Source organism: Seriola dumerili, unplaced genomic scaffold (genome assembly GCF_002260705.1).
Source record: "Seriola dumerili isolate Sdu_G_001 unplaced genomic scaffold, Sdu_1.0 BDQW01000242.1, whole genome shotgun sequence".
Classification (NCBI taxonomy): domain Eukaryota; kingdom Metazoa; phylum Chordata; class Actinopteri; order Carangiformes; family Carangidae; genus Seriola; species Seriola dumerili.
The window spans coordinates 3,992,279-4,012,747 of record NW_019174497.1 but is presented as its reverse complement, the minus strand read 5'-3'; the positions used below and the strand labels follow the sequence as shown (position 1 = coordinate 4,012,747).

At 43.5% G+C, this 20,469-nt stretch overlaps 1 protein-coding gene across 2 annotated transcripts in view; it reads right to left on the bottom strand.

Moving 5' to 3' along the window:
* dennd2a (DENN domain containing 2A) overlaps positions 1 to 18,681 on the bottom strand; it is a 35,301-nt gene extending 16,620 nt beyond the window's left edge. Inside the window, exons 1-3 of one of the 2 annotated variants that reach the window (XM_022756268.1) lie at positions 18,301 to 18,681; positions 9,810 to 9,857; positions 1,385 to 1,471 (exon numbers count right to left, since the gene is read on the bottom strand). In XM_022756268.1, coding sequence (XP_022611989.1) covers positions 1,385 to 1,470 — 86 coding nt within the window. In that variant the 5' untranslated portion in view covers position 1,471; positions 9,810 to 9,857; positions 18,301 to 18,681. The remainder of the gene's footprint in view (positions 1 to 1,384; positions 1,472 to 9,809; positions 9,858 to 18,300) is intronic. The other variant, XM_022756269.1, reaches the window with a different exon arrangement.
* Between the last annotated feature and the right edge of the window lie 1,788 nt (positions 18,682 to 20,469).

The window sequence follows — 20,469 nt, the reverse complement described above, 5'->3', positions numbered from 1 at the left end:
TCAAATAGAAAAGCCAAGCAAAGGAGAACAGGAAAAGGCAAGGGGGGGTCAAGTGAAGGAGTAACAGAAAAAGTGGAGCAGATAGAGGAGGAAATCAATACCCCCTCCCACTCCCACTGTGATTGTGATGGAGAGAGACAGAGGGTGATTAAGGAGCAGATACTTATGAAATACACACTACGGAAGCTTGTCTATCATCCGTGGCCATGGATGGGTGGAGGATGGAGATGAGGGTCATGGAGGGCGGAGGGAGGGAAGAGGGTACAAGGGCACAAAAGCATCTCTGACCAGCTGCGCTAACACAGGACCAGCGGATAAGGGGAAGGGTTTGAGATGGGCGAGAAGAAAGAACACAGAGACAAAACTAACTTCTTTCAATGATATTCCAACTTTTGACAATTACTCAAGAGAAACGTATTGAACTTCTGAGCAATGGTAACATGATAAACCCTAAAAACAACAGACGGTTAAATCTTCCACCAGACAATCCCTCATCGGCACAAAACAAAATCCCTTCATTATAATCTAAATAGCACTAATGAATATTACAATGATGACAGAAGGGACCACAGAGAGTGGTCACAGAAGCATTAGACGGTGGCAGCAGGGGGCCAGTAACAGTATCCAGATGCCAGATGGCCAACTCTGCCCTGCTCTGCTCTCTCGCCCCGCTATTGTTATGCTGCTGACCCTAATGGAAAGGGGCGTCTACCACTTGCTTAAGGGCAATACAGAATTTTTTTGATGATTATTGGAAAAGTGCAGCTCAGGCCCAAGCAACACGTAAAGTCAAGAAAAGGAAAAGTGAACTAGTGCAGGCTCACAGGTTTTATCACATCGTGTATCTGCTAGTTTTAGAGGTATTTCCATTTTCATTTCTGACAAGATGCGTTTTTTTTGTCAGCTTGTTAGGTCCAAAATGACACTCAATACTACAGTACTCATGAGCCTCATTGACTGTTACTATGCAGAGGACAGAAACCAGAACCGCAAAATCATCAATCATCCAGGCATTTGGAAGCAAGACGTTGCATCATAAATGCTGCATTTATCCACAATCTGAAAATCTGTCGGTTCTAACCGTGATTTAACATGTTCTACAAAAAGCTCCACCTTCCAGCATGTGGGAGCGAGTGTTGAACATTTGAATTGGATGTTTCTTACTACAATAATCAATAATGTTGGCGTTGCTTTCCACCGCTGGAGACAGCTCTTGGTGAGTAAAGTAATGAAGTTTGATGCTGAACTCACATGTGTCCTCTAGACTGGTAAATAAACAGCTGTTCATGCTAACATTAGCTACAACAGCTCCTTTAAATGGTCGCTACGAATACCTTGCTGAGGACAGTAGGATTAATAGGATTAATAAATTGGCTTCACCTACCCGTTGACTGATTGGTAGATACAGTTGTCAGTGTTTGTACAGAGCAGCAGGGCCCTCCCACCAGTCATGGTGCTAGCAGCTGGCATCCTGCATAGTCACACAAAGAAAGAGACAGTCAGTTAGGAATATAATTGTATAATGGCGCGAGCGCACAGTGGATGCAAGGGCAAAACAGGCTTATATTTGAGCTTAGAGGACAGGAAGCTGCAAAGGAAAGCATTGCTGAGTGTTACAGACCAGACAGTTGAATATATTCCAGCTTGTACGTTTTTTACTAAATATATGGAGACGATACACAAAAATAGGCGGACATATAGACTGACAAATGACGGACGGGTCAAAAGAAGAGCTGCTTCCCCAGGACTCCCTTGGGGAAACTTCAGGCTCTAGTGTGTGAATGTACACTACTGAACAGCTCAAACCTCTTTGTGGCTTGCAAAACTAGTTTCTGAACCAAACAGCAGAGAAGCAGACCTCACGAGTTGCATGGCACCCCCCCCAAAAATGCCAGTCCCCTTTTAACTAGTAATTGGAGGATACAGCTGAAATCAAAGCTTGAACAATGGCTAGCCAGCAGGCATAAACACACATTAGGTTCCAGCACCCATGTGGCACTATGGAAAATACTGGAAACTCCACATTGTAATATAATTAAGCTCCATTAGGCAAACATCAGTGGCAGCTGGAAGCCAGAGAAGGGCACTGAATTAAAGTCTTTGAGGTTATCACTCACCATCTTGTCTTTTTGCACTTGTCCTAACAGATTTCTGGAGTGATTTCAAGACAAGTACTGCTCACACATTTTGCTTTCGCACTTGGGAGCCTCTCTGCAAACTCTCCTTTCATTCCAGAAAATAACTTCCTTAATGTGTTGTGTGCTTTCCAGAGCAACACATTTCCCCCTCTGTTCTTTATTTCGGACAAGTTGTGCCAAGGAGAGTGTGAGAGGAGAGGACATGCTTGGCCAGTTTGAAATTATTACTTGGTCCATTTGTCAGAGAATAATGAAACCAGATCCACTTGGAGCGTAGCAAGGCCATCCGTATGTAACATCAAATTAGAGCCGGTGGTGTGCGCTGCTCATGACTTGGTCTATAAACGCTGGTGGGGGGGCTGGCACGGAGCAGAAGGGCCTGGCCTCTGCTTGGTACAGATGTGGTTAACATAAGAGAGGAGGCTAGGTCAGGGCCTGTTGGCAGATATTCACACATTTGCTCTTAAGTAAATTCACAGAGACACTAATACACGCTTTGCCACCCGGCTGTAAAACCTCATATGAAAACACACCTACATAGACCTGCACGTCCAGCCAAACAGTGCGTACTCCACACCAACATATGGATGTGTGTGTGTATGAGTGACTTCTACCAGATGTGCTAGGATACTTTAGGGTATTCGTGGGCCGTTAAATATTTCCTGAGCACTGCACGCCCCAAACCCCCCCTCTATCCTTCTGCCTATAAACCAGTATTAGCTAACACTGACACTTTTCTCCCCTGACCCCCGACTATGTAGGGAATGTGAGCCCAATTCTGCTGAATTCCACAAATTGTTGTCCCAACTGGCAGTGAGGCAAGACAGAGAAAAAGCCCCAATTTCATTAGATTATGTAAAAAAAAAAAAAAAAAAAAAATTGCAGCCAAATAGCTGAACTCTTCCCTGAGCTAACAACATAATTGGCCCTCCGGGTCCAGTGTTTTGGAGTGAATCTGGGCTTGTACGCTTTTCTCCTCCAGAATAAAAGAACAAAACGACACTACGGAAAAGTTGAGGTCTCATCTGACAAGAACTAAAAGCACAATATGTCATCTTTTAGCTTCTAGTTTTGCTCACAGCTCAACTTACAGCCCTCTGTTGCTTTGTCTTTACCCCCACCCTCCCCTCAATCAGTCCAAGGCCTAGCCCCCCAGAGAGAGGAGAAAAAGGAGGAGGAAGGTTTGCGTCAGCCATCCACTAGCTTGTAGCCTCAAATTATTTTCAGCTGTGAGCCAAGCAGAGGTCACATGTTTGAGGGGAAACATCAACCGATTTTTTTCCTTCCTCTCGCTCTTGATTTTTTTTTCTCCTCGCTAAAAACCAAAACAGAAATGAAGAACAGAAATCCTGCATGGAAAGGGGGGTGGGGGGGTCGGGTGAGCAAGCGGGACTGTAAAGAATGTATAGAGCCTCCTAGGTTTACAGTTTGATTTTTTTCTGGGTTGGGAAGGGTGTTGCATATCACAGGGGGGAGAGGAAAGATGGGAGATATGAACAGAGGGAGCAAATGGAAGAGGAGAGGGGGTTGGGGGATACAGGGGTTGTCAAAACTAAAGAGGAAAGTGGATATTGCAAAGAATAATATAAGTGTACTGTTGCGCTGTGAAAACAGTGCAGGCTTTTAGGCTGTCCCACTTCATTGTTTAGAGCCCAAGGCCATAACAGAAAGTGCTGCTCAGCGGAGATTCTAGTAATACCTTAAAAGGTCATTTGGTATTTTCACACTTTTCTGATTTATTGAGTTTGAACGTGTCTCAAACTTGAGTCATGCAACACAGTGCTTCGCAGCACTCGCCTGAACCGGACAAGCAATGGTGTCTTAACATCTCGTAAAAGCAGTAAATCCGACAGCGTTGCCAGTTTAACAGCGTTCGGTTACTGAAGCAACTCTTTTCAGGAGCAGCGAAAGGCTTTTGTCTCCTACAGCTATTGGCAACTATTGTTAACCCTAACACCCAGAGCAAGATGGCCACCATAACAATGCAGAGGCTGAGGGAAGCCATCTGCTGAAGCCAATAAAAACATCATGAGAAACGGCGACCCAAAAGACCTCTACATGCTCCGCCCCCCCCTTCAGCCTCTGCCCTGCGAGGTGTGACAGGCCGCGCACGCTGCGGCAAAGGAAGCCGCGCTGTTGATCAGCAGCTGTGTGGCTGAGTGCTGGGTGGAGAAGACGGCAACAGAAAGTGCGCACGGATATGACTCATGATAATTCTGTTTGATATACAAAGAGATATTTATACATTTAAAAAAAAAAAAACACATGACAGGTTTAAAAAATTTTAACCTTCCATTTTCAGACTCACCTGTTGTAAGTTTTAGTTTATTTATCTAAAGACCTTCAGATAAAAAAACATTACACAAATATATTTCATAAAGGATAGCCTCCTGTCTTGGCCTAAGATGAAAAAGGATTGATGCTCGGTGAACGGCACACAATCCTAAACGCCTTGAAGCCTTCACTAGATAGAGATAGCAGCAGTCTGGGTCAGAGGCAGGGCATCAGAGCCGAGCATCAGTTACATAACAAACCTTGCAGGAGATTTCTATCAGCAGACGGACACTGGGTATCTGGCAATGGACAGATTCTTGTAAACATGCCCTTACATATACCACTGACCATGGGATGTTCTTGTTTGTGTTGGTTGTGCAGCTTTAATGGCTGAGGCATGGTGTTGTGTTGCTATGATAAATAGGATCTGAGTTATCGAGTAGCACTGATTATTCTAAAAATGTAAACTAAAGATGAAAGTGGAGAGAACAAATCACTGGGGATCTGTATATGTGAGTAAATATTTTTACTACTTCACTACCCACCAGAAAACAAAGATGTTAAATGGAAAAAAAATGCAGAGAAAACTTTGTTTTTTTTTTATCAAAGTGGTTTATCCTCTGTGCAGTGGCTACTATAGAACATCTTAGCCCTGCTTTTTCGGACCCTTTGGCCCATGCTGTTGTTTGTCAGACCTAGCGTCAGGATAAGATTTAGTTCGTACGACGTTAGGTCTGAACATCTGACGATGAACATCTCTGGAGAACATGCATAGTGTTGCACATGTTTATACCCAACAAGAGTGGCAGAAAAAAGATGTGTAAATAACAAATAAAGAGAGGCACAGAGAGAAGTTCAAACCACACACCTGGCCAGTCACTGTGGGGAGTGAATATGAAGATTGAATTTTCAGTTTTGGAAAGTTACAGAAATCATCAGACACAGCCCCCTCTCCCACTTCCTACATTAGGCTGAAAGGTGGGAGTAAGTTTCTAAATCTGTTTGGCCATCTGACAAGCACTTCTGATGAAACATAACAGCAGCTTTGGGTTTAGTGGCCTTGTCAACAGTACTTCACTACATTCATTCATTCCATTCAGAGGTATTCTGTCATAGTAAAGTGATGAACTGAAGTGTTGGCATTGGAAAATTTGACCCGTTAAATGAGGAGTCAAGATCTTCTCAACGTATTAAAATCAATCCTTAAAGGACCATGAATGTTTTTGCTAATTTTCAGATGGACAGATGGACAAATAGCCAAGTCAACTCACAACGCTATCAGGACAGCCAGGCCCCTGGTGTGAAAAAAAAAATAGAAAAGTGACTGTAAGGTTAAAGAAACTGATCTGAGACTACAAGTACATATTTATAAATAATACTAATTTCAGTCTAGAGAGCCATTTGGGTTGGAATGATTATAATTAGTTTCACTGTCAGACCTCACGCCTAGGGACCCTATACTCTCTTCCCATTGGCTCACAGGACCGGGGTCCTCAGACATCAGGTCTGCAGTTGGACCTTTCTCCACGGGACACATCCCCACATTGACTCCAAACACATCTGGCACCCTGCGTAAACCAAATACTATTTGACCTTGGTCTAGTCATAGAGTTGTAAATGAATCCCGGATTCACAAAGACTTGGCACACTTGTGTACAGTATGTTAGCCAGCACGCCGATTACTCCGCTACACACGCACCACACACACACACATACAGGCTGTTTCGGAGATGACTCTTTGCCTCACTGCTTTCTTCTCATACTGATCTCACACAGTGTTGGAAGACAAAGGTAGGTCCAAGAATCTGCCTGGACTCATTCAATGGCAATGTGATGACACACACTTGCACACACACCAGATATTCTTCAGGCTGTGTCACTTAGGAGTCGGTTTATAACAGCTCTGTTATCACGACTTGTGTGTATTCTACCGTCAGTGAGGAAGTGTAAAATGTTCATTGTGCAACGCAATGCAAGTGTAGACAACATCAACTCCGACAGTGAGATTGTCAGTTGGCCTTTGTGTTGGTTGAGCTCCAAACATTATCTTGAAGTGAAAACGTGTGGTGATAATCAGACAAAGTTTTGCAGTTGGGGTTGAATTAGCTTTATCACACTGTATGCAGGTGGTGCTGTCAGTGTTTCGTAGCTCGCTTTATCAGGCCTCTGGGTTGTTGTCACGAGCTGTTGGCTGGCTGCTGCTATAGTGCTCTGGAGGCCTGCCTGCCTGCCTCTCCCCAACAGCTGCTTCTCATAAAGATTTCATCCTCCCCTCTATCCATCCGTCCCTCTGTCCAGCTCTGCAGCAACAGCTAACATCATGACATCACCACCATCCCTCGCTTGTTCTTCCCCAGACTGTACTCTTTTACTCTCTGTCATTTCAAAAATACCTAAAAAGGGCAAAGTCGCTCACAGCCCACGCTGCATTTCACAGTTATCAGGACATGGAGTCAAATACAGAAAGCAAACGAAAAGTGGCAGCTCCTAAACCGCTTCTCATCGTTATGAGTGAGGTTTTACGTAAAACCGGGACAAGGAGAGAACATGATAGCTCAAAATGAGAATTATATGCTGCAAAGCTAAGCTAACCCAAAGATTATTCGTTTTCTTCTTTTTCTTTCTGTGCCCTGGCTGCGTTGAGGACCCTATCCCCCCTACAAGATGTGGCTCCCTATAGCATGTGCCAAAGCCTTGCCTGTAATCAATTTAATGCACCACTGCACATTTAGTCAGCTCTTTCTGGAATGGCAAACTTGGCTGCTTTCTTCCTCCATGTCCTTCACTGTTTTATTTCTCCCTTTCATTCTCTCTCTTTCATTCCCATTTAGCTCTGGAGTTGCGGGGAGAAAAGTATGATGGAGGAGGGAGTGAAGGATAGGAAGCAAGGACGGAGGGGTACTGGTTTTTAATCCTTAGCCCCTCTTTCTCTTTCTTGCTGAACTGATCCATGTCTTGCGCTCTACAGATGTGGAGCAGAGATTATTCATGTACAGCCAATTTGTTTCCAGCACTGTAGGGTTGCCAGATCTGACATGAAGTGTTTGGTTTGAGCAATATGGGGATTTCACAATGACTGACATGCTGCCTTGACCTTGTAGGCTTTGGAAGGGCTTTGCCCGGTTCCCATTGAAGTAGGAAAGGAAAGGTTGATGGTAAAGGAAGGGATGTATGGAGGGGAGGAGGGAGGGAGAGGGTCGGGCAAATAAACAATGGAATTTTATCTGGACTCGGCAGTCTCCCTCACTCTTTTTCTCTCTCTGTTTCTGTTTCTGTGTCCTGTTCAGGGCCCCTGCTGCTTTCCCAAGCTGATTTCATAGCAAGGCCTTGGATATGAGCCAAACAGGCCAACTCTATGGCTACGTCCACACTAATACATTTTCATTTTAAAACAGTGTTTTAAAATGAAAAATATCTCCAGACGAGCGTTTTTAGCTCCATATCAGAAATAATCTCCGTCCATACTAACAAGCCTGAAAATCTATATCACACAACCATTCACGTACACTGGACGTGCGTGTGCCCATGTCAACAGGAAGCAGATTGTCTACTCTCCAGTTGGTTGCTTAAGTTGCAGAAACTGCTACGGGCGAGAAACAGCAATGGCGAAAAGTAAGGCCAGGGATTTCTTTGCTTGGAGCGATGACGAGGTGGAACTGTTACTGAAGGTAACACATGAGTATAAGGCGGTCAAGGATATATCATGACTGATGAGGCCCAATCAGGAAGTGAGTGTGGGCGTCACCTTTTCCAAAAGTCTCAGTTTCTTCTGCCTGTACAGACTAAAACGTAACTCAGAAGTTTTCAAACCAGGAGCATTTCCAAAAGTCTCAGTTTTTGCCCATCGAGACTAAAATGGGCTCAAAAACTGCGGAGTATGGACGCCAGGTATAAACGTACAAAAAATGATGCATTTTAAAGCTAAAATGTATTTGCATGAATGTAGCCTTTGACTACAGTATGTCTGCCTATATCTGTGTGTGTATCTGCCTATGCATGTGACTGACAGCCAGACAGTGTGTTAAAAAACCTGGAAACATTTTGTCTGCGTGTCATGTTTACCGCTCTCTCATCTTCATCTCCTAATCTCTCCGTTTTCTCATTCTATTGCACACATTACTTTGCTCTCAGCTGGTTTTCCTTATCTTTCCGTTCTATATTTGAACACAGACCGTGGGGATCTGCATTGTATGATGTACAGTGGTAAAGATGCCTATCAGCTGGCCTTAAGGGGCACAAGACAAGCGTGCGCGTTCTCACACACACACACACACACACACACACACACACACACACACACACACACACACACACACACACACACACACACAGTGCCCTGTCCAAACCCCTACTGTGCTGCGTCCTCTTGCCCCTCCACTTCTCCCCCTGCTCCGTCTATTGTTAGGAGAGGATGGACGTGAGACAGCATTGAAACTGGGATAGCCACAGAACCAGACAGAAATACAGGAAGGGGGACACCACAAACAATTAATTTCTCCCTGCATATTTTTTTTGCTTATCAATCCACTCTAACTATAACACAAGTATCCATTGTTGTATTTCTTACACACAGCATTTCTTGTTATTGTGGTTGTCGTTTATAACTGAGACTCTTGACGGCCTGGGTGTCTGCAGACTATCCCGCTGGGAAGCAGGAAGAATGAGCCAAAATATTACCTCAGACAATGTATAAACAAATCTTAATTATAATTGGGGCCACAGAGAAAGCCACTGTGGATGTAATTATGGTGCACAGCACAACCAACAGACACACCATTTAGTAGGCATCTTATGCATGAAAAGAATAGTTATCTTTCCTTGTTTGTGCTTGTGCATGCAAACGGACAGGAAATGTGTTGTGACTTGCAGGAAGTGGGGGGTTAAGACCGACCTCCTGTGTCTCCTGAAATTAAGTCACCAAGCTTTTACACAGCAAGTTTTCTTGCTTGCAAATTCCACGCTTATGGTAAGCTCTTGAGTTCATTGTTGATAAATGAGACAGCTCTGTCTACCACAAGGTTAAAATGGCAGCAAACGGAAGGAAAACTCCAGACTAACTCAGCAAAATCCCCCTAAAAGTCCTTCTCACTCGCTCCACCTGTCAGAGTTTACAAATGACCGTCCCGTTTAACAGTTTAACCACAGGTTTTTAATGGGGAGGGTCTCCTTTTCCCTTTGGAGTTTGTGGCTTCCATTCCACTTCCCACTGACTGCAAATGGTGCAGCTTCCAGGCTAATGATACACTAAAGTCTTCAGTGTGATAAACCCTTTCTAGAAATAGAAATGTGGAGCCTTTGACATTGTTGGCCTGATAAAAGGCAAAAATGAAGGGGATAATTCAAAAACATTTTAAGCTCATGGAAGTTAAAAAAAAAAAGAAAAAAAGCAGGACTGACCTGGTGGAAAACTGGATTATAAATGAATTCTTCCATCTCTGCTTTTACCTATCACAGACAAATACAGAGAGGCCTTCGTTAGTTCAATGAAGAAAAGAGAAGCCTCTTTACTAGAGAAAAAGACAAGATCTTCCCAATAAGAAGAGAGAGAGAAGCGGAGGAGGAGGGTGAATCAGTCTTGGAGGCAAAGCAAACAAATCACTCTCTATCCCCCCATCTGGGAAACGGTGTCATGTTTCCTCTCCTTGCAGAGGTGGAGCATCTGTCCCTCTACTCCCTCCCACAGACATGTCAGCTCCTCCTCCCCACCGACAGAAAGCTCCCATCAGCAGAGCTCCTGACTCATCCCCGGTCTGCTCCCAATTACCCCGCTGGCTCCAAAGACCAGGGGTCCATGCCAACTCATCCCAGGAACCCGCTTTTAAACAGCTCTCACTTTGGCCTACATAACCAACACTGCCTCTGTCAAATCCAAAAATCCACATTTGGTACATCTGCAGCTGAAACACCACTCCATCTTCAGCCAAAACCCAATAGTCACACGGACTTCACACAGCGATTGGCCAGGTGTGCAGTGGTGAGAAAGTAAGCAGGCTTAAAACTTTAAGTTCTCTTTTTCCATTGGCCACATAACTACTCGAACGCTTTCAAGGAGAGACTCTGTGAAAGATACTGATCTTCCTCATTAGTAAGACATAAGGCTTTTCATTTGCCTTCGAGTGTTGCTCTTCAGAACAAGAGCTAATGTCTTCAGACATGGTGACAGGTTTGTTTGAAACATAACAGAATTTTAAACTTGAATTAAAGCTTGAGATTTGACAGATTGTTTTCATTTATTCCAGCATCATTTGCTTAAGACACGTACATGTTTTTGCATGATTTTACATATTTTAAACGTTGCTACTTCTTGCCACTTCAGCCATATTCAATTGTTTCTATAATGTTTTTATCCATGCTGGCTCCATGGATGGCAATGTCTGTCGCTCAGTTGGTCACATGGTCACGTGCTCGGTTGTTCCACCCCTTTGGGCCAGACTGAAATATTTATACAACTATTGGATGGATTGGTGTTAAATTTTCTTGAGATGTCCAACTTTTCTTAAGGATATAATCTACTTTGGTGATGCCCAGACTTTTCCTATAGTGCCACCATGAAGTTGACATTTGTGGTTTTGAATGAAATGTCTCAACAACAACTGGATAGATTGCTAGCCCCTAAGGGGACATGGGGAAAGTGTGAAAGTTTCTGGTGCACACCTGAACCCTTAGGCGCTCCGTAGAATTGTGATCCTTTCATGTAGCACTTTACTGTTAATTGTTAGCATGCCAAACTAAGATGGTGGCCTTTAAACAATGTACCTGTTAAACATCTGCATTAGCATTGTTATTGTGGGCGTGTTAGCATGCTGACCTTATTTATTGCCTTTAGCTGAAAGCATCGCCGTGCCTAAGCACAGCCTCACAGTTATAGCATGGCTACAGAATGTGAGCCTTGTTTTTCATGTGTATTGTGAGCCTTTTACTTATTTTCTGGGCCGCGCCAAAGATAAATATTCCTCTACTCCTGTTGGACAATAAAGTTATTATGAATCTGAAATGTCTGCTAACCCTTTAACATTTTCTGTTTTCAGCTCCCTTCCTTCCAGAGAAAAATTAGAGCACACCATGGGCTCATCCGGCAGTAAGAGACAAGACCTTGGTGTAGATGCACCTGCGGTTGGAGCACTGTGGTTGCAGCAAGCATAAATCATCACTGACTGAGTAAATAAGGCCACTGACAGGAAAGCTCTCCAAACAAAAGAAGCCATGGAGCTCTTCCTGGCAATGAGCCTTGCTGTTTGGCAGGCAGTGATGAATCTCAATGGATGAGGTCATTTATAAACAGCCACAGGTAATATTGCCAGGTGATAGACACACACGCCTTCTGTCGTCTGCAACCACAGCTGTAGTCACCCTTTCACCACGCCCTTTAAACGCAGGAGACAGACAAGGCATGGCCTCAACCTCAGCAAAGCTGTCTCTGCTGTTAACAACACAGAGAGGGACTGGATCGCACAGACACGTGAGGAAGTATCACTGAATACACCGTGATTCACAGGGATAATACTGCTCCCTGCAGTGAGCAGTATTTACAGCTATCTGATATTACATTGTGCTGACACACAACGTGGGATTTCTGAGCGTAATGGCAAAACCTCTCCTCTCTAAAACAGGCTCGGCCACAGTGAATGTGCAGCAGTGAGTGGACCTACAGTTCCTTTCAACAATAACCTGGCTTCTTTAGCACACTAACATTATTCTCTGGGCCCCAGATCAAATTTCTCCTCCAAGCCACAGTCTCTGAGCTGAACTCCAAAGCCAAAATCCTCTCCTCTCCTTCTCCTTCCTGTTTTTCCCCCCTTCACATTTTAAGGGTTCCACTCGAGAATTCCCACCAGAGCTCCCCCATCCCATCCCTGCTCCCCTGCTCCGCTGCACGCCTGCACAGAAACAGATTTTTATAATTCACCCGCCGATCCCCGCGGGAGCCGAACAAGGCGAGAGCTTGGGAAAGTGCTCTTCCGGAGTATAAACTCCACAGTCAGAGTCGGAGCTGACGTTTTTGACCTCCACACACCCCGTGACCGACAACTGTGAGCCTGGGCCAAGACCGCCAGTGGACCAAAAAACCGAGTGAAATGGAGAGGGGTGTTTAGCACAGCTGAAGCAAGCCAAACTAAACTGATCTAAAGATGTGCGTTTCCATCATCATCTCCTCAGGAACCTCAGGACAAATTGTACTCAACACATAGCAAATATGCTTTCTTTAGGCAGTTAGCGAAAAGACTAAAGCAACTGCAACAAGTGTGAGGAACGATGAGTGAGCAGGCTGTGCATCATCTAATTAGTTTTGTTTGTTTTTTGTATGTCAATTTTATGTCTGTTTATAGTGACTTTAGTTGTGAATCACTTCATGACATCTGATCTTGAAAAGTGCTTTAGCTCACCTTCTCACATTCACGAGGAGCAAAACATTTTAACCAACAACGCTGTAAATTAAACTGAATCTATTGATTATTTTTTCATTCATTCATTAGTCAGTTTATTAAAATGGAAAACCTGTAACACATTATTCGAGCAAGATTTTAGTCTGATCAGTCGAAAAAATCCCAACATATTATATGATCATGACATGAAAAACTCCCATATACAAAAGACTGATGTAATATTGACAGCAAGCTGAGCAGATACAACTATACAAACACGTAGCAGTATAATAAAGGATAAGGTTATTGTATCCATCATTACACTGGAGACAGACAAATAGAAAACTACTGCTTTCTCAGCTCTAGACCTTAACAAGACAGTGTTTAGATAGGATTTGGTATGATCAAAGCTCCTCTGTGTCTGCAGTAGTCTGGAGTATATACTCATTAAGTTGTTACAGTTGGATGAACCTCCAGACAATGTTTTAATTGTCATTATAGAGTGGATCCCTAAATTGACAGGTAAACAACATTCTTCTCATTCTCCGTGATGGCTCTGAGAGGAAGCGAAAGAGATAGAGAAAGAGAAGAGAAGAGAAGAGAAGAGAAGAGAAGAGAAGAGAAGAGAAGAGAAGAGAAGAGAAAAGAAGAGAATAGGAATGGTCTTTAAATGATTTAGAGGTCATTGGTCTTACGGTTTTTCCATCTCAAATATTACACAGACGAGCTGCACATAACCAAACTAACAAAGCATGCGGTAACCTTTTCCCATTTTGCTTGGAATGCTCATCATAACATGGCAACCCGAGCCTAAATCAACGAGCTGTACAGCCACATTAGAGTTACACTTTGAACCCACATGGACACATTCCTTTCCAGACGGCAGCCTTCCCCACATACAACTTCTTTTTTCCAAGCTGGGAATGTTAAGCGAATGGTAAATGCATGTTCACGTGCATGTATACAGCATGTCAGTGGATGTTCAAGTGTGTGTGGGCATACGTCTGTACACATGTGACTGAGCATGTTCTTGTCTATATTTTCATATCTGTGTTTGAGTTGTATTTGTGTGTGTTCTGGAGTGTGTGTGTGTGCGTGTGTGTCTGTGTCTGTGTAGTTGGATAGATGGATGCCACCGCCACACACTGTGGGCACAAGCTGCAAAGCCGCACCAACCTGGCAACACTAGTGGATGGTCTTGGATCAGCATCGGACAATCCTCCGAGCCCACATCTAATACCGTGCCATCAAACTGTATCTGACTTTGTATTCGCCCCTCTCTCCAGGCTGGACCCTGCTAGACATTCACATTTTGTACTGTAGTCTGTGTAAACAACGCAGCAGGCAGGGATTCAGCCTGCCATGTCCTGTTAAATGTCCCAATTAGAGTCGCAGCAACCATTTTTCCCCCAAGCCATGGTTCGATTTCTTTTTAATACAACTCAGACACTTAGCAGAGTGAAACTGCCAGACAGAGCGACAGCTTGCAAGCGATAGGCTGTTTGAGAAAGAGTGTGTGTACGTATGTGTGTGTCGGGGTTAAGGGTGCATCTAATGAAAAAAACATGGCCAGCTGCCAAATGGATAAATGCCTCCAGTATCCAGTGTGATGGTATGCATTATCCATGCATGTATGTATTTGTGTTGGTTTGACTCTTGCAAGGACAGGGTTATGGGTGTCTGACATGGTATGTATTATCCATGCATCTGTGTATGTGTATATGTGTGTGTGTGTGTGTGTGTGTGTGAGGAGGGGGGTTAGGGGTGTTTTTGATCCTAACTAAACCCATGGCCATCTACCAACATCACAGACAATACCCCCTCCCCTCACCATATCTTTGAAACAAGAGGAATTCTTTCACCATCACCACAGGACACATTTTTTTCTGAGCGTGTCACCGTGGTAACAACAGCAGCTCGGGGACGGCAGGAGATTGGCTCAGTGGGGTCTTTAAGTTGCAGGCCGCCCTGCAGAGTGCCTGTCAAAAGCCAGTTCCTGTAAGAGGAGGGGTGGACGGGCTGTAACCTCCTAAAGCCCTGCTGTCACTTTTCTAAGCAGAGAAGAATGGAGAAGACAGATGTCACTGGTGGCATCTGCTAACACACAAATACACACACAAGCACACATATTCAATACGAGACCATGCAAGACTGCACAGACGGTTTGTTATCAAATGACAACAGTAACATGATGCTCACTCAAGGATGTGCATATAAGCACACATTAAAATGTGCTAAACCAGACATCTTATGGTTAACTTTCTTATATATTCAGCCAATAACATCAACGTGCTAAACAGCTAAACACTGTTTTCCTGGATGAATTTGCAGTGACTCATACCAATAATCAAAACTGATTTTTTCGTCTCAGCATGCTTCCAAGAAAAAAATAACAAGCTGATTCAGTTGTGAGAGACGACAGACTTGTCACGACACAAAACATCTGGCGTTTGAGTGTTTCTTTTTTTTTTCCCCCTTAAAAAGCAACTTGATGCATACTGATGAAACATTCTCTTAACCTCCACTGAGTAGATTTGAGACCTCGTGTGTTGCATGTGTTGACATGCGGGGGTGTCTTTATGGTAGGAATCATGAGTCACAGAGAGTGAGAAGATGAATGGGCATTGAGTGATAATGCCATGAATATGAGTGTGTCAATATTTTGGTGTGAAGGACAAAAAAGAAAGAAAATGAATCAGGGAAACAGAGGGAAATGTTGAATTAGAGAAAAATACCCTGAGAACGAATGAGTGCGTACGCGTGTGTGTTTGAGAGTAAAATGAATCACTGACAGAGGAAGACTGAGGCATTGAGAGCGTGAATATTTTGAGCGGTGAATGTAAGGTCACAAATTCTGACTTCTCCACCACAGTGCATATTGTCTTGAACAGCATTCATGCGGACACTTAGCCTCTGTCCCTGACTCAGAATGTGAACAACTGACCCAATCTGACAGACCTCTATGTGTGTGATAGTAACACTAGAAAAACACACACACACAAACACATGCAATGGCTCCACACCAGCCCCCTTTTCAAGACTGCAACCCACTTATTACAACTTTGCTGACCAGCAGACAGTCAGTCCATGCCTCTTTATCTCCAACTCCATAAACCTCTCCGCAGCGCCGGCTGGAGAGTCAGCCAGTCTCAATTCAATAAACTCTCAAACTTACCGAGTTGAGTAAATACAATGCAAGGACAGAGAGAAACAGGAGACAGAGAGGAGGAATGTTGATTTGTGCTCAATAAAACTTCAAAGCTGAAAATAAAACTGTCAATATGAAAATAAAACGTAATTGGCAATACAGTTGCTCCGAAAATCAAAGAAAAAAAACTTCAGCTGCTATTTCAGTCAAGCAGATTAAATCAAATGTTTCAATGGATCTTGTTCTTGAAGTTAACAATCACCCCACAACAGGCTGAACTGAAAGGCCTGAGGAAACCGCTGAGATGGATTACGCAGGCTGATTGATAACCATCTCTGAAGAGTTGGGGCTTAGAAGACAGGGAGGCCATTCCTGTTGCACTATGGTATGACACCAGCAACAGAGCGACACTCATCCATCTCACATGAAAAGAAATGGTTGTTCTTGTGTCAAATTCAAAGATGCTTTGTGGAGTTTTTGACCACTACTGACACTGTAGAGCGATATTTTGATGAAAAGGCCTGTTTATTGTTTGTATCACGAGTTTTACCAACATGTGCACAGAGTATATGCACGCCACAGGCACAGGCGTGACATATTACATATTTCATCTGATGGCAGTAATGCAGCAGACATTCCTATCTCAGCTAGAAAACATTATATTAGTTGCTACTCAGGCCTGTATATTAACTTACTAAATACATTGGTAAATGTAGTTGGCTTTTACCTTAAAAACCAGACATGCCTATCAAAGGAAAGGATCAAGAATAGCTCAGTAAAAGTTGGCCTTATTTGCTGCAGTCCCACACATTTTCAGTTGGTGGCACTAAGGTAACAATATACCAACTGAGAGGAGACAAAGTTGATCTTGCAAGTTTCACAATATTTCTAAACATTAAAAAAACATTTGCAAAAGTTTATGAAGGAGCAAATGTTTTCAAGATGTGTCTGAGGCCTTAAGGGCACATTCTGTTGAGAAAGATAAACAAAGTTGTGTTTGTTCACAATGAAACTCCACAAGGTGAATTTAACAGGCTATTCTGTGTAACTAAATGATTTGAATCATTGCCCTATTTATTTCTCCTGGAACATATCAACTTCTTACAGTAACTTACATTGAACAGTGATTTACCACATATTTATATCCTGGTGGTTTCTCTGTTAATTAGTGTCCTGGTGGCTTTTTACAGCTGTTTCCTTTAATCACTTGACAATCAGATAGTGGGGGTCCTGTGATGTCATTTCCATTCATTCATCTGTTGATAAAGACTGATCCTGTTGTTATGTTGTGTTGTTTTCTCTGTCTGTTCAGGCATTGTGGCTGTTGCTGCTTATGCTAATTGCCTAATTTGTCTATATATTCCAAACAGACTGCCATAAGTTCAATCATTACACACTCAATTACAGACGTTAGTTTGATCATTCATGAAACTATTTGGACTTGTATGAGGTACAAGATTTCAGATACTATGTAATACAGTTGAAACCCAACTGCAAAGTGTCTGGTCATGAATCTGCAAACAAGAAGTTATTTCTAATCACTTGGAAAGCTGACTTTTTGGAGCCACCTGAAGCTGAACTCCTCTCCCAGGGGAGGTTTCCACCCCGGCCTGCCTCCTCATAACAATACAGGCGCTGGGACTCTGCATGAAGAGGTGCCTTTGTTCACAGCGAAGAATGCTCATCTCACTTATCCTGTCCTCTTTTCCCTCTCACCCCTCAACACTCTGGTTCTGAATGTGATGGTTTTAGTGTGCAGTAGACTGCTGTCCAGATGGTTACTAAACTTTTTATCTGCACTTTGTTTTCCTTTGATAAGCAGATGAAAATTGACAACCCCTGAGTGTGCATGTGTGTGCATTGGTGCTCACGTGTGCTCAAATACTTTCAGTGAGGCACAGATGAGTCTCTTGTGGGCAGCAGTAATGGACTTAACGCAGACAGTTTCAAACTGGCTACTTGAGCAACAGTCAGGCATACTTTACCTGGAGCCACAGCAGTACACAATGAAATACGGCTCAAATAAACACAGACAAAAGCACATCATAACATTTACCATCCAGACTGCTTTAAATGAGCATAGATGTACATTCTGTACACTGACACACATTCAAGCAGAGAATGTGTGAGCAGGCTAAGTGGAGGCACAAGCATAAAGACGGATCCTAAAGCAATATAAATGATTTTCAGCCTGAGTTAATTCATTGCTATTAATGTCAGTCAACATGTGTCCAACATAGTGTATACAAACAAATAACGTTTTCTTACTACAACTTTACTAAATTTGTTTTTGAGAAAATAAGAAAAAAAAAACACAAAACACACACACACACACTGTCAGACACACACATGGACAATCTTTAACTCCTCACATTACCTTTCTGAGCTTGGAGAGCCCTGATGAAGTGCTCTTGGAGTAGTTTCTCATTTTGCGTAACCTGACCCCACAGAAGACAGCATCCACATGCATGGTTCCTTTCCTCCAGAGAAGTTTGCCTCTTTCTCCCTTCTCTCTCTCTCTCTCCTCTTTTGGTTTTTACACCCTTACTCCTGCCTCCGACTTCTCTCACTTCGCATAGTCCCTGCCTGTACACACAGAGAAAGACACAGCACAGCTTCGAGCGCACAAAAAGTTTGAAAAAGGCACAAAGTCAGGGAAATCCCTCCTCCCGTCCAGCCTACTTCAGGGTAAAATGTTTACAGCTCTTTCTCAACTCTCAGCTCTCAAACACACACACACACACACACACGCACTCACTCACTCACTCGGGCTCTATCTCTGAATGACGGTGGCTCCTTCTCCTTCTCTCCCTCTCCCCCTCTCAAACTTTTCCCACCCCTCCTTCCCTCATGCTACCCCCCTCCCCTTCTCCCTTCCTCCCTCCCTCCTTCTCCCTTCTCTCTCCTCCCTCTCCATTTTCCATCATCACCCCCCTCCACATCCCCTCCCACCCACCTAAACCCCCCACTGCTGAACTAATCTGCAGCTGGCTGGGCGATTGGAGCCCTAGTTGCTGGGGAAACCAAGTGTCCTGCTCAAAAAAAAAAAAAGGAAAAAAAAAAAGGAATGGAGCAGGAAGGGGCAACGCCGAGCAAGACTGAATACATAAATAACAGCCTCCTCTGGGAGCATATTAAAGAAGCCCAAGGGCCACTCTTCCTATCTCAGTGAGGGGACAACATGTTCATCTATTTTATCTTTTCTAGATTTTGTTTACTGGTTCACATGTCCCATTCACATGTGCCAGCAACACCAACAACTACAACAAATAGGTGAATGTTGTGTGCGGTGAGTGTTCACAGACAGTAAATGGTTTGACAGTGTTTGGGTTGATTACCGTTGACCTCTTCTCAATGACAAAATACAAAGTGGGGAGTCCAGCTCACAATCAGGCCCTGGGCTGCAGAGTAGCACAACGGCCCTGTGGAAAGAGCAGAAAAAAGAAAGTGAGAGAGCAGGAAACAAGGCTGGACATGCATACTGATGGCCAGTGTGATTAATAATTAACCTGTTCACCCCCAAAGACTCTCATTGGTAAGTCCATTATTACAAACACATGCTGTGCAGACAAACTGTGTTCAAAGCCTTAAGTTTTTATACTATATCATACACAGATATGGGTATCAAGTGATGCACAGGACATGTCAACTCTGGGCCGTATACTGTACATTGATGTATTTACATGCAAAATACTTAAGGTTTTTCGGGCTTTACAAAGGTTGTTATAGTGCAGTCTATTTAAATATACAGTAATTCATTGTAGAGGTGTTCATGATATTGTGTCCACTCCATGTTGATGCTATCCAGCAGTGTAGAAGATGTTTTGATCTTACTTTGAAGTTCTTGGAGTAAATTAGTACATTCACAGGGTATACTAGAAACAATGGAGTTAATACACTTATAGTACGCAGACAAAACATACACCAATATGCACAAGCATAAATACTGTACGTGATCAGGGATCCATGTTGCATTGTGATTTATTTTGAATTCTCATATGTGCAAATCATATAAAGGGGCCTGAGTTGCATTCCTACAGTAATTTCACTAAGCAGTCTTCATAAAGTGTCTAATAGCATCACCTCAGCAGAGCAACTATCCTGCTGACCCCTGAGCCCAAACCCTGACCTCGCCTTTGAAATGCAAGAGAGATCTAAAAAGCCAGGCTTGTCCGTCAATAGCTGTGAGGGGACCAGGGTGAGAGGTGGGGGCTAGTAACATCTGTTTGGCGTTTATCCCACCTTATTGTGTTGCTGAGTCCTCTATCAGGACTACAGCTGGGATCCTGAGAGCGTACTGAGCCCACTGTCCAGGGGACACACACCGTGACTGGGAACATGGCTAGGACAAGTTCTCAGTCCTTGATGGTGCATGGTCGGCTGTTCGCAAGACCTCCGCTTTAAGCAGGGGAAATGACAATGAAATCAAACCCAGGGTGTGTTTTGTTCCCTGCCTCCTCCTTTCCTTTCATGACCCAGAGGCAGATTTTGCCAACCATACCAATGCTGCAGAAAAAAATCATAAAGGAGTTTCTAAGTAATTTCT